The 14,606-nt window shown below is 39.4% G+C and overlaps 1 protein-coding gene across 7 annotated transcripts in view; it reads left to right on the top strand.

Annotated features, from left to right (window-relative positions):
* CARMIL1 (capping protein regulator and myosin 1 linker 1) overlaps positions 1-14,606 on the top strand; it is a 194,918-nt gene that overhangs the window by 146,229 nt on the left and 34,083 nt on the right. For all 7 annotated transcript variants that reach the window (XM_030265871.4, XM_030265869.4, XM_030265867.4 and 4 more), the window contains 3 exons: positions 2,363-2,538; positions 4,513-4,600; positions 7,264-7,413. In XM_030265871.4, the coding sequence (XP_030121731.4) occupies positions 2,363-2,538; positions 4,513-4,600; positions 7,264-7,413 (414 nt within the window). The remainder of the gene's footprint in view (positions 1-2,362; positions 2,539-4,512; positions 4,601-7,263; positions 7,414-14,606) is intronic.

Here is a 14,606-nt window from a genome sequence, read left to right as displayed (position 1 = left end):
ATAGGAAGACCCTTGCCTTTTTCTTCTCCTGCTGGTGTCACTGTGGACACACAGAACCTGGAGATGCATTATTCAGTCAGAAAAGGCCCAAGGGAAAATAAGCAAGTGGAACCTATGCAAACACAATTGTTTTTTAATGACAAGAGCACTCAAAATATTCTTCCTAAATTTTGTCCTGGAGCAAAAGGTTTGTTGGCTCCATCACCTGTTCCATTTTTTTTTTTATATCATCATTCTTCAGTCCTTTTCCTCATGGTATCTTTTTTTCTGAATGTTAAGATTTAACTGTGGGTTAAATCTTTGTTCTTTTCTTTCACCTGGTGACTGGTACTTGCAGCCCTGTGACTGAAATGTGTGCACTTTCACAGTCAGTATTGGTAGCTATGGCTTTCCATCAGTGGAAGGTTTGGGCATGGAATTAGGAGGCGAGGAAAGGTTTCTGTAGATACCTTGTATAGATAATGGTCATGTGAAATCAACAGCTAAAACCCACAATTAAAGAAATTATATTCAGTTGTGCAGTTAAAGATAAGATCCAAATTCTATTTGACTTTTAAATTGCACATTCTCTCAGTTTTTTTGAGTAAAAATTGATTTTGGAAATTTCAGGGAAGGTCTAGTTTTTCCTGCTGCTTCCCAGTGATGCCTTCTCAGAGCATTTTTTCACATGATCCATTTTGAAAGACCCTGCTTAGACTGCAATTGTAATTCAGCGTAGCAAGTCTATCACTTTTATGACTGTGATTCATCAGTACCTTTGAGAGGCCAGGGAATTTTTTCACAATAAATTACACAATTGCACCAGTGAATAAATGCTATGGAAAAAATGGATGTGTCAGGAACTCTCATTAGTAGTTTACTTGGCTCAGTGTTGTCTAACATTCAAGTTCTTCATCCCCCATGGGGATATGGCCACAGGGGCTTGAAAGTCTCTTCATTAGTTATGCTGCCCCAGAATCTGCTTGAGGACTGAAGGAGGAAATGTGGGAAGAGTTTTAAAGGGCATTTGGGAACCCAGCAACAAGATGTTATTAGCTATAATTGCACTTGTCCCTTATAACTCTAAATCAAATGTTGTAAAGATTGGACTTTCCACTTACGCTGTGGCCGCTTCGTATTGCTTTGTTGTTTTTTTCCAGACTGTAAAAGCTACAGACTCAAAGGTACTGCTTTGAATCACTGAAATTTTTATGCAGCAGTGGTGTTTTTTTCTTGCTTATTGTCTGCATAAGGAAATTGCTAGCTATGGTAGGGCTGTGCAAAGAGAAAAAAGCTCTGATAAAACGGAGTTGAATTTGCAGTCACTCACCTGTGGTATGGTATTGAGAAGAAAAAGGAAATCAGCAGTGTTTTCAAGGGGTGCAGTTCTTATTTTTGTACAATTTACAAATGCCTAGATAAGATCTAGGCTTACCTAGTACATAATTTAAATGAACTGTTGTTTCTTTTATTTTATTATTTGTAAGTACCTTTTTCTGTTTGATTATCAGCCTTGTCTTATCAGAGACAAGTTGGCCCATTTCAGTAAATTGGACTCTGGCCTGATCTTTTTTTTTTTTCCACCCTCCTTTGAATTTTTCCTGCATGGGTGACCATGCACTGCAACAGGCTGCCTGAAAAGAGTGTGGAGTCTCCCTCACTGGAGATACTCAAAAACCGTCTGCGCACAATTCTGTGCCATTTGCCCTAGGGAAACCTGGAGCAGTGAGGTTGGACTAGATGACCTTAAGTGGTCTCTCCCAGCCTTTCACCCTTTCTATGGTTTTTTGTGAATAAATATTCGTTGGCTATATCTAAAGTTTGCTGTAGATTTACATGTATATCAATGAGAGCCATATACTAAAGGTTCGCATGCTGACTGTAGATCATGCTTGTAGCTACTTCTTAATATTCAGCTGGTATATTCCAGCCATCTACAGTGTGCTGAGTTCTCAGGATCTCTCTTCCTCATTTACTGATGCTTCTTACAAATTGGCAGGTCTGGAGCACTGATGAAAATTGGTGATTCAGGGCACAGTTTAGAGGGAAGGCAGCTGCAGCAGAGCATCCACTGCAGTGGTGGATGCACAAGGGAACATAATTTGTTCTGACAGTTCAACACACAGAGATGTAAATGTTTCATATTTGAAAAGGCAAACAAGTACAGTTGCGGGTCATTTTCAGAACAAGTGTTTTGATTCTCAAAGCTGTATTTTGTAAAATGTCTTATATTGCAGCTGGATGCAAAATAGATTGGAAAGCAGGAAGAAGAATTGTAAAATCTACAAGTCTAAAAGTGTTATATTCAACAGAATAATACTGTCACTTCACAGCTAAAATCAATCCCAGTATCTAATGTTATTTTTTGCTTATTGTGCTGCAGACACTCCTTGAGTCTATGGTGGATGCAGCAGAAAACCTTTGCCCAAATGTAATGAAGAAGGCTCACATCCGTGAAGATCTCATTGAGGCCAGCACTGAGAAGATTTCCATCCCACGCACTTTTGTAAAAAATGTCCTCTTGGAGCAATCTGGAATTGATATCCTCAATAAAATTAGGTACTTTAGGAGGTTAATCTAACAAAATTGGAATTTGGAGTCTGGGTTGTGTGTATATGTGTTTATGTAGTAGAAGAATTCTGGAATGCTTTTGTGACTCACAAGAAACTATATTATGGCATTCAAAGAGCCGGAAATTGCCCTACAGGTCTGGGGAACTTAGATTCATGTGTTTGGAATCTCTAGGGATGCTAACTAAGATCATGAAAGCATGTGCTCTTGTATTTAGTGAAAGATTTGGTTTGTGGTACACAAATAATGTTTTCATTACTGATTCTTTTTAAAAAAAGCTTTATTTTCTCACGTAACACTGGATTAATGTAATAGAAGGAAATGACACTATTTGCTTTGAGTGGTTGGTAGCAGTGCTTTGTCTATTGTTACATTTGGTCTGGTCCTATAGCTGTAGCACTTTGTGTGGGAACTGTGCACAGCAGACAGACATACTTAAAAAATGGAAACTTGGATATTCAAACCACAAATCTGGAGCAGAAACTGTTACCCTAAATAACTCTTAGTTTGTCCTGTAAAAAAATTAGGCGTTTACCTGACCTTTTACTGCTTTTTTTTTCATATTGAATGTATACCAGAGAATATATTTACACAGTATAATGTGGTTAACCTGTACTTAAACCTTTTCAGTTTCTTTCTGCCTGATGCTTGAAAAGCATGACATTTTGCATTGAGATGCTAATATCTTTGAGGAGGAAGGAAACAGTTTTGCAGAGTGCAGCACAATAGGCAGGAAAAGGTGTTAAAGACTTTAGCTATACCTTCAGAGTGTTTAAAATAGTTCAGGGAGTAAGTTTTCTGCGCTTCAGTCCTATCAAATAAATCTTGACCCCAGAAAAATAATACTGCCTCTTCTAATTGTAGAATTAGAAGAACTGTCAGTGAGGTGAGGGTGCCACAATGTGATCTTTCCTGCCTTGTATTGTTTGAAATTAATGTTGGTAGCTGAGGGAGATTCCTTCATTCCCATTCTCTTCCCACTGTGGCTTGGCCACAATTCTACCTCCGTATGAATTGCATTGCCTTTCCAAGGAGTTCCTTTCCTTTTTCTCCAGGCTCTCTGCAGCAGTAATGCTAGCCCCAGGCAGAAATAGCTTTGTTATATCCAATACAGCTCAGTCCACATATAAAAACCATAAACCAAAGTCATGTCACTTGCTGGCAAATGTCAGTTGAAAGAGTTGATGTTGAAAGCAGAGGCAGCAGAGGTGGAGCTTTGGGCTGCAGCTCAGGCGGTGGTGTTTTTTGGCTCCACATCAGCTGCCTACATAGGCAGAGCATTTGGTGCTGTCACCAAAGATGGGACTCCAAGGGAGCAATTCAAGGTACATATTTCCTTGAGAGGGAGCTAGGAACTAACTAGGGCAACCTAAGCTCAGTGTGCAAATGTGGTGGTGTTCCATATGTGTCTGTGCAGTGGAGAAATGGCTGATGTGAAGTTCTTGAGGCAGAAAGTGGTTACCTGGAGCAAAAGAAGAAGCAAAGTTGTGATGGCATTGGCTGAAGAAATGGCATTGTACACTTGTCCTTACCAGCTGATCAACACAAAAAAGAATTGAGGAAATGAATGGATTGTAGTTGTTCAATGGAGTGGTGTTCTATAGGCAGCACTGTCCTAATCCCATTCGTCTGGGATGCATGTTTGTATGATTTTAGTGGAGGAGTGCTCCTCTCTGAGTTTCACTTCTTATTTTTATTCAGCTTTCTTACCCAGATGTTTTTATTTCATCTCATGGAAAACTGTGAGAAGCAGGTTAAATATGGTACAGAGGCTCCTGTGTTTATTGTGTGATTCATGAGTTTATTTCTGAAACCTGCAGTCATGTATCCTGACACCCTCTAATGTTTTACTTCAAATAAAATGACAGCACAGTGGATAATCGTCACACTGTTGAATGTCTAATAAAGACGAAAATCTCCTGCGTGAATTAAGAAGTTCTTTCATTTTTAATCCTCACACAGTGAAGTAAAGCTGACAGTGGCTTCTTTCCTGTCTGACCGAGTTGTAGATGAAATCCTGGATGCACTCTCCCATTGCCACCACAAACTGGTGAGTTTTTTCTTGGTTGATATCTAATATGTCAGGTCTCAACAATGCCATTTATATTCATAACTTGTTCAGTTTGTCCTTTGACAGCTCTATTTTGAAACTGGTCTTATTTTCATTGACAACCTGACATCTGTTGAAATACAATTTTGGGGCTCTTGCCTCTTTGCTGTAAGAAAAATGCAACCTTGGAAGAGATGTGTTATATACTTGTCCTTTATCTTTTGAGCTGTTGTCAGATCTAGAACTAAAAATGCCATCAGAATGCAGTATTGAGTTGTTAGTTAAGAGCAGTCCTAGTGTTTATCAAGGTGAGAGTATAATGCTTGACTGCTCATGAAATGAAAGGTTATTTCATTCTTTAGAATTCTTCGGGTACTGCTGAGACCTTGTTCCCTGAATGAGTATGTTTTGAGGTTACCTCAGAAATGGAGGTATCAAGTTTGAAGATAAACGAGTCGGAATGTAGGAAGGGAAGCACTGTTACTTGAGGGTCCTGAGCTGTTGGGAAGCACGGATATTTATTATAGAGGTACTTGCCTCATCAAGAGTAGAAGAAATAAACAACTTTGTATCCACAGGGGTTTTTTTTTTTGCTTCTAATGCAACAAGGCTTTGTAAGGACCATCCAGTACTCTTTTTTTAAAGAACTTAGTGGGTGGTCATTCTGATTAAAGTTGGTCTTTAGTTCTAATTGAAATTTCTCTGGCTTCAACTTGCAGTCATGATTTTTTTTCAGATGCTTTTCTTCCCAAGATAAGAGACCTATATATATATTTCTCTTTATTTCCTCTCTGTGAAAGTCCTCAGACACATAAAGCAAATCACTCTTTCTGCCCCCCCCCCCTTTTTTTTTCTTTTTTTCTGGAAGACTGAGTTACTTGAGCATGCATCTTTGTAATACAGAGCAGCATTGTGCAAAGGTACAACCTCTGGTATCTGGAGCTATGCAGCAGCAACAGCCTGCTGTGGGAGAGACCACATGAACGAGCTCCAGTTTGTCCTGGAGGAGGCTCAGCTGGAATGAGCAGTGACTGGGCTGTGTCTGTCCAGTGGTATTGCACAACCTGGACATGCCCAGGTTCCTGCACAGTATGTCATTTTCTCCAGCCCTTGAGTCATTTCGCTGAAAATTCTCTGCAATTTTTCCAGCTGTTTAAGTAGTCACTTTTAAAATTGTGGTTTCCAGAGCCACACAGACTATTTAAGTGTTTTAAGCAACACAGTCCACAGGAATTAAATTGTTTTTCTCCTGATATTCCTTATTCCTTGTATTTGCAAAGTGAAGAATATAAGAGTTCCTTCCTTTTGTCAGAGTTTCAGTGGCAGCTCATTTTTAGGACAAGATTTGCTAGACCGACCTCCCACTAAAGGCTTCTGGATACTTGTTGCTTTTCAAGATAATAAAATTGGCTAATTGCCAGTGCTCTTGGTTTCTAATGAATGGCTGTACATTGTGGGTTGTGATCCATTTTGGCCTGTATGACTAACATGTCCCTTTCACCATTTAACACTTCTGCTGTGTTTCTGTTAGCTCTAGGTTCTTTGAGATGATATAGCACTGATGAAAACCTTGAGGAGCACTGATCTCAGAAACGCTGCTAGAGAAAATCCTGTCTAATTTGACACTGTTAATCTTCAGCTGACAGCTGCAATCTGAGAGCTGGCAGCTAGTTCTTCATACAGCAAAGATTAATTGCACTGATGCAGTTCTCAGCCAGCTCCTTAAGTTGGAGTGTCGTGTTCTACTAATTCAACCACCCACAAATGTCGGTGTTTGTTGCATTGGCATAGTAGTGTTTGAGGCAACTTTGAAAAATAAACCTTGTTTGACAAGACCTCAGTTTGTCTAATGAGATGACAATTAGCATTAATTATTATTGCAGCTATTTTAGTGTGCTTGAAGATAAATGCATAGCAGCTCTCCAGTTGCTTTTCCTAAGTAGACATCAGACTAAATGAGCTATAATTAACTCAGGTCATCTGTTGACCTTTTTTGATGGTTAACAGAACAGCAATCCACTGGTTGTCCCAAATTCTGCTGATGTGAAGCAGTGGACTACACTGCCTCTTTGAAGATTTCTGTTACCAACTGATTTGAGAGAGCTGATTTTCAAATATCAGCTTTTAGCAGATGTTTGTTTAATATTCTTTTCAGTTATCAAAAGAACTAGAAAATATTTCATCATTTTCATTACATCATGAGCCCACTGCATTTCAAATACAACCCAGGGTCGTTTCTATAACATTCTCTGTGGCCCTAGTACCAATTTTTGCTAGACAGGTCTGAAAACAAGACTTTATTGTTGATGCAGCTTTCCCTATCTATTTCTTCAGTGTAACAGAATGGAGGTATTTAAAACTGTGGGGGTTTTTAGTGAATGGCAGACTATTACATTTTGGCCATTGAATAATTGTGGAAATTATATTGTCTGGTATTGTATGTGTCTTTGTTAATTAACAAATTGTTTAAGAAAAAGCTTCCCTTCCACACTTTCATTTTCTCTATGAAACAAAAACAGTGTGAGGACTAACCAACATAACTGAGCTTTCCTTTTGTACTTGGTGTTCCAGGATTTCTGATAGCTGAAATCCTCTAAACTTTCTGTTTGGGTCCGCTTTGTCTTTTTAAAATTTGACTGGTGTGTTCCTGTCTTTATCTCCAGGCTGACCACTTGACCAGACGTGGCAAACCACTTCCACAGCAAGAATCACTGGAGATTGAGTTAGCTGAAGAAAAACCCACTAAGCGCTCTATGATCACGGTTGAGGAGTTGACAGAGATAGAACGTTTGGAGGATCTGGACACTTGTATGGTAAGACACATTCTGCAGCTTGTGTGGTTAAGCACACAGGTAATGAGGGAAGATGCTTTTCAGAATATGCTTTAAGCGAAATCGTGGTACCATGAAGCTGAAATTAGGATTAGCTTCTAGAAGAAATAAATATTAGCTTTGAAGATTTTACCTGAGCTGCATCTTGTTGTTTAGCAGAAGAAAAGCTTTTCTCTTTTCTTCACTTCTTTCCTCATGCCTGTTCAAAGGCCTTTCCCTTGCATACACTGCTAGTAAACACATCTTTCACAGGGCACAGTTCACAGAGCTTCAGCTGAGGTAATAAATTGGACAACCTTTCTGCTTTAGTCTTCCTTCTTCTGGGTTCCTTTCACCTGTGACAAAAAATATTTCTGCCTGAAAGTTATGTTATTGACCATGAACAGAAGTTGATTTATGTGTGACTTTATAATAAAGATGGCTCTGTGCCATATCATTCATCCTTACAAGATGTGAACTCACAAGATTGCAAATCTATCTGTTCTCAATTCCAAATTCCCCTCCGCCCAGCTCAGTCTGTTGGGGAACTTTACAGTGGACAGGAAATTTAGGAAGTGCTTCTCTATTACAGATTAGTCAAATAGGTGGTCACTCCTGCAAGGGATGAGCTTTCTGCTTTACCTTCCTACCTGATTCCTTGGCCATGTGCTTTCACCAGAAGCTAAGGTGGCAGAAAAACGGATTGTAGCTTTTTGTAGAAAGTTTATTGATTCAGCTCCCTGAATAAACATACTGCATAGTCAGACAGCACAGGAGAAGAAGCAGCAGGGCTGCTGCCATCTCCAGCAGCTATCTGTTGGTCTCATTTATCTATCAAACAAAAGCACACCTTCCTTGCAAATACCAGCTTAAAACAGGTTCTCTCTCCCTTCCAAATCTCCTGTTTCACTGAGAGCTGATTTGGTACAATATTTGTCTGAGCATCACAAATCCCTGTGAGGCTTGTGGTGTTGATTACATTATCTAGTTCATCACTGGTACTGTCGTGTTCCAGAAACTTTCTGTGGCCAACATTCAGTAATCATTTTGAGCCCTAGCTCCTATGGGAGAGACAGCCTAGTAAAATATGTGGCATCTGAACGTTGTACCTGTAAGTTAGTTTATGCATGCTGGCTTCATAGATAGAAAACTAAACCAAAGGCTTGTTTTGACACCCCACACTCTGCCTTTAAATTTATTCTTGCAGCCTGTTAAGGATAGTAATACTGGAAATGTAAAAAATAGCTCCTGTCTTTATCTCATATCACCATGGTTATATGAAAGCATGATATCACTCCGCTGTTGTCTTTCACTTTAGCCATATTAAAATAATGGAAATATGATTCTGCTTACACTCTCTAAAAGATGCATTAGATGCTAACTGTACTTATCTTCAGAAGTGTTTATATGTCTTCATTCTCTTCATTCACCCTCAACTTGTGCAGAGATTGAAATACCTTTGTGACCCAGATTCTCATCAATATCTAATTTCTGAAGAGAATGAAGCATCAAATAAACATGAGACAGTAACCTTAGTCAGTGCTAAAGAATCCATTTATTAAAAACTGTAATCCATATTTGGGAGCTGCTTTTTGCATCCTGACTACAAATGATGTTGCTTGCTGCTGTAAAAATATACAGATAGATGAATTCATAGAATAGTTTGAGTTGGAAGGGACATGAAAGATCATGTTCTGTGGACAGAGACATCTTCTATTAGACCTGGTTGCTCAGAGCACAATCCAGTTTGGCCTTGGACACTTTCAGGGACAGAGCATCCACAACTTCTCTGGGCAACCTGTTCCAGTGTCTCATCACCCTCACAGTAAAGAATTTTTTCCTAATATTCTTATCAAAATCCACCCTCTTTCAGTTGAAGTAATTTCTCTTTTTTCTATCACCCTTGTAAATAGTAAATAGTCCTGCCTTTTTGTAGGTCCCCTTTAGGTGTTGTTGTAAGGTCTCCCTGGAGCCTTCTCTTCTCCAGGCTGACCAACCCTAGCTCCTTCAGCCTGTAGGAGAGCTGCTCCATCCCTCTGATCATCCTCATGGCTGCATCTGGACTCATTCCAGCTGGTCCATGTCCTTAAACTGGGGGCCTCAGAGCTGAAACGCAGCATTCCAGATGGATTCTCACAAGATAGGATAGAGGGGCTGAATCCCCTCCCTCACTCTGCTGGCCACTCCTCTTTTGATACAGCCCAGGATACAACTGGCCTTCTGGGATGTGAGTGCATGTTGTCAGGTCTTGTTGAGCTTCCCATCCACAAACACGCCCAAGTGCTTCCCCCCAGGACTGCTCTCAGTCCAGTCTCTGCCCAGCCTGTGTTTGTGCTTAGGATTGCCCCAACCCACATGCAGGACTTAGCACTTGGCCTTGTTGAACTTTAACATTGACACAATGACACAGCTCCAAAAGGCTGAGTGATACAGGGATTTTTACTGAGCTAATGTTCTCACTGAGTTTCTTGTGACTAAAAGCACTTTAACAATGCATCTTCTGTTTGGAGTTAGTAACTTCAAAGAAAGCTCTTTCCAAGTGATTCCTTTTAGCTATGGGAAAATCCTACAGAGTTCAGATACTCTCTTGATAAACATAACCTTATCTGTGGCAGCTTTTAAGTGTCACACAGGTATTTGTGTAGAAATAAGGAACCCTCTGAAACGAGCATCACTGAATGCATTATGAGCTAGTCAGTGCAGGACACAGATATGTTGCTGGAGATCTTACTAGAAAGAGAAACATATAATTTATGAACTATAATTAGGAACCTAATTTATTTTGTTTATTTTTAATCTTAAATGTGAAATAGATATTTAGATATTACTTCCAAAGTGGCATTAGTCCGGGACACTGCCTTGCTTGGTTATTGGAAACCCTTAAGCAGATTTTAGCCTTTTGACTAGATGCACCTGGCTGTGTGCAAAGCTCAAACCTGAAACCTTGAATTGCATTTTGGTGAGTTGTACTTGTTTGGGAGCCTAATCTCCTATAGCCAAAAGTATTTGGAAAGTAGGATGGGGGTGATTGTGTTGCTGGGATGCCAGAGAAAACTCTCCTATTTTAAGCCAAGCCTTGCTCCAGCTTGCTGTCAAGATGTTTTGGGAAGAGATTTTGGTCATGAAGGAGAGGAACTGAGCTTGGACCACCATTTGGGGGAAGCTGTTTCCTATTTGCAAAACAGGATTTGTTTTACAAACCCCTATTATCTTCATCAATTCTTTGATCTTGTTTTCTTCATCAAGCCTGTTTATGATCAGTATTTGGCTGGGGTAAACCATACAGCCTCATGTTGTTATTTACCAACTTCCCTTGAAGCTGTATTTTAACAATGTGGGGAAAAACTGGATCTGGATTCACGTTTGACTATGGTTGTAGGTAGATTGCATATCACTGAAGCTATGTGAATGACTGAGAGTGGGGTGGATGTATTGGTAATAAAATGTTGATGGGCTGTTTGTTTTTATGTGTGGATTGAAAGCTGAATACAGAAAAGTTTGGAAGACTTGGACTGACAGCAAAGGGATCTGAAATCTCCACTGCTGGTGATAGAGAGAATAAACAGGCACTATTTCAGAGCCTGCCCACCTATTCTCAAGCAGAGTGCAGAGTGGCTGTGGCTGGGAGGATTTCCCTGACAGAGAAGTTAAGATATGTATAAACAACACAGACAAGACAGAACAAAATATCACAAATGGGCTCACAAAATGCATCACTGAAAAATAGACTCTTACATGTTATTTCCAGTATTTTCTGTTGTGGGAATTAGGACTTCCTAAATACCAAACTCTGCAGTTAACACTTATTAGCTTCTGCTTAGGGTAAGTTTCTTATCCGGCCTTTAACAGTGGCCTGAGAGCCCATAATATGAAAGACTTGTCAGTCATACCAGAATTTGCCAGTCTGTTAAATGAGTTGTGAAGAACACGGGGAGCAATTGAATGGTCCAGCGTAGGATGAGATTGCTGGAACATTACGCATCCGAGAGCTTCTGATCTCCCTGAGCTGCACTACGGTAAATTGATGCTTCCCTAATCTACAGCTGTCTTAGTTGTCTACATTTGATTAGAGCTGCATTGATGGTAATGAGTAATTAGATAAAAGTTGTGTGCAACTAAGATGGAAAGAAAAATCTTTATGCAGAAAATGACTTGCTATTCTCAGATGAAAGGAAAATCTTTAGCCTGCTTTTCAGAGCTTAGACACAATCATGAATTAAGTTCATAAAATAGTATGGTTTGTCTAAATTTTCCTGTGTGTATATGATAAGTGTGACGCATATTCAACTCATGCATGCATTTTAAAACTAACTTTAAATAACACACACTTTTTTACTGAGACTGAATATTGTGTGTCTTGGTATGTGTGATCATATAGGTAGGTACGATCTGATTTTAATTCACATAATGCTTTTAATTATCATGTGCATTAGTACTTTGCAGAAGTAAGAAATACTAAATAATGATCATTCCCCACCAAAAGATAGTAGAGCATCTTTGTTAGACTGTGTTTAAAAGTTATTTTCTAAAGTCTTTTTTTAGCTATTTAAATGTTATTTTGGGTTCTAGAGTACTAAATAGACCTCAATAGAGTTGAGACAATATTTAAAGATGTTTTGAGAGAAACAGCTTTTCTTTTGCTAACAATCCACTCTTTTTTTCAATGTCTCTCTCAGCAATATAACTTTATTACTACAGGTAGTAACAAGATACAGCCAGAATAAGTATTGTTTTTATAATATAGTAAAGGTTATTTGCTTTATGAAGAGGTATGGTAGGAAGTTGTTTGAAACATGTGAAGCAATTGTAGGTTGTAATACAGAAGTTTGCCTATAACTCTTCTTCAAAGCGTTTCAGTGTAGGATTGAAACACCTGGATGGTAAATTTTGTTTGAAAAAATGCTAGTGGGTAACAGGAAAGGACTGGCTGTGATGAATATTGAGTGCTAGCCATTTTTCATCTATTTCTAATTTTAACCACAGAAATTGTTCTGTGAATTCAGTGGAGAAAAGTTTAAAAAAAAACCTCATGAGCAATATATTAAAGTTCTTTATTGAACAATATATTTCACCTGTAGAGTAGAGAAGAAAATTTTCAGAAATATCAGAATATGGATTGGTGGTGTATATTTTTCCTGGCTAGCCATTGTCAAAGATTTAGCAGATGAGTCCTGTTTTTACATGAAAACTTATGACCATGTGTGTTCTGAAGGACAAGGAGTGTATGAATCTCAGTGTTTTTAGAGAAAAGGAAAAAATGGCACTCACCAAAAATAAAATTATTGAAACAAACAAATAACCAAAAAAAGAACCCAAAAAGAACGCCCCAAACTCATAAAGCACTACCTGTAAGCTTTTCTCCCAGACCCTCCCCCAACCCCTGGCCCCTTTCCCATCAACAGCAAGTTTGAATTAAAACAACAGAAACCTCTTCAGTTGCTTTCACTGGCAGAAGGAGGAGATCATGGTGCACACTCAGGAAATGTGCACTGATGCTGTAGGAAGGAAAACCAAGGCACAGATTCTCTGGTATGCCCTGATTTACTACCACATCTGATTCTTGCTGCTCTCTATTTACCTGCAACAGAATTGTCTCAGGCCTAGAGACTCAGATTTTTAGAAGAAAGACTGAACACCTACTGCAAATAAACCCTGTTTCCTGTTGGATTCTATATGTTCTCCTGTGCCATAGATAAAGCTCTGGCTCTGTGACTGACTTAATCCAGCAAAAATCTTCTTTTTGCTGAAATGAGCATCTCCACTTTCCCCCGTACACAGTTCGCACTTTCCTGCCCACAGCCTCACCACAAACTGGGTGTGGGAATTGATTCGACTGACAGTTCAGCTTTTCACGGAGGATTTCTTTCCCAGGTTAGTTTACAGACCAACTAGTCCCCTGGTTGAGTCCCCAAAACAAATCCTGAGTGGCAGAAACAAGCAGACGAGGATGAGGGCAAAGGCAGCAGCCTGGATGAATGCTGGATTAAATTGATTGTGACACTTGAGTTTCTCTCTTGTATGCATTAGCAGAAATGGGCCTTTGATGTGCAGTAAATACAGCGCTCTGTGGGAAGCTAGAAACTGGCATTATGGTATGTGAGAGTGTTCTTGGCTTCTGAAAAGGCTCACAGGCATGTGAGCAAATCTACTTCAGTGGGAGTCCAGTCACATTTCTGACTCACCCTGAACTAGGACAGTTTTTGGAAATATCACCAGGAGGAGCAAAGCACAGTGCCAGAGTCCTCCTTAAGCCTTTCCCTACACATGCAGTGCTGTGGCTGAGAAAGTGCCATAAAAAAGGAATCAGTGTGATCATTTTGCAGAATGTCTTGTTTATTTGCATTTTATGTGTTATCCTCATTAGAATTATGAATACATTAATTTTAATAGTGAATATTTATTACCTATCTTTTCCTGATTTCCTCTGTATATAGTTTTGCAGCATCCTCACTGCCCTTACCATGTTTATTCAATACTTGATACATGTATAGACTACAGAGTACAGGCTTATGAGGGGTTAAATGTTCCCAGCTGAAACACTCTAAAAGAAACCTGTCTTTCAATGTCTTTTTTTGGGTCTCTAAATGGAAGGAGGTGATGGACAATTTATAGATAGTTTTTTGTTTTTCTTAAACCAGCTGAGATTTCTTGAGTTCAAAGCTGTTTCTCATACTCTAGGGTACATTATTGGCACAATATTAAGTAAATGAAGAATGTGATGAACTGCTTAACAGTACTGCATTCAACGTTTAAGAGAAAAAAAAAGTAGTATAAATTTGGAGATTTCTTTCTGCTTAGGTTATAGGAAAAACTGTGGAATGCAGATGCTGGATATTCTGTTTGGGTGGTGACACCTGTACCAGGCACTTGTTTTCCTGTAATACTGGTGCCTCAGCAGAGCCAGATTTGTGCTGGGGGTGGAGAGGAGGGCATGTAGTTGTGATTTAATCAGGCAGGCAGCTGAACATTATGCTCACCTCCCCCGTCGTGGGATGTGTGAGAGAATCAGAAAAAAAGTAAAAAACTCACAGTTTGAAAAGAAAAACAGTTCAATAGAGCAGAAAAGGAAGGGGATCTAGTAATAATGATGAAAAAAATGTACAAAACAAGTGATGCATGATGCAGTTGTTCAGCACCTGCTGACTGATGCCCAGCCAAACCCTGAGGAGCAGCCACCACCTCCTGGCCAATTACTC

This window comes from Taeniopygia guttata, chromosome 2, assembly GCF_048771995.1.
Source record: "Taeniopygia guttata chromosome 2, bTaeGut7.mat, whole genome shotgun sequence".
Taxonomy (NCBI): domain Eukaryota; kingdom Metazoa; phylum Chordata; class Aves; order Passeriformes; family Estrildidae; genus Taeniopygia; species Taeniopygia guttata.
The sequence above is the reverse complement of the archived record's forward strand: the minus strand, read 5'-3'. Positions and strand labels throughout refer to the sequence as shown.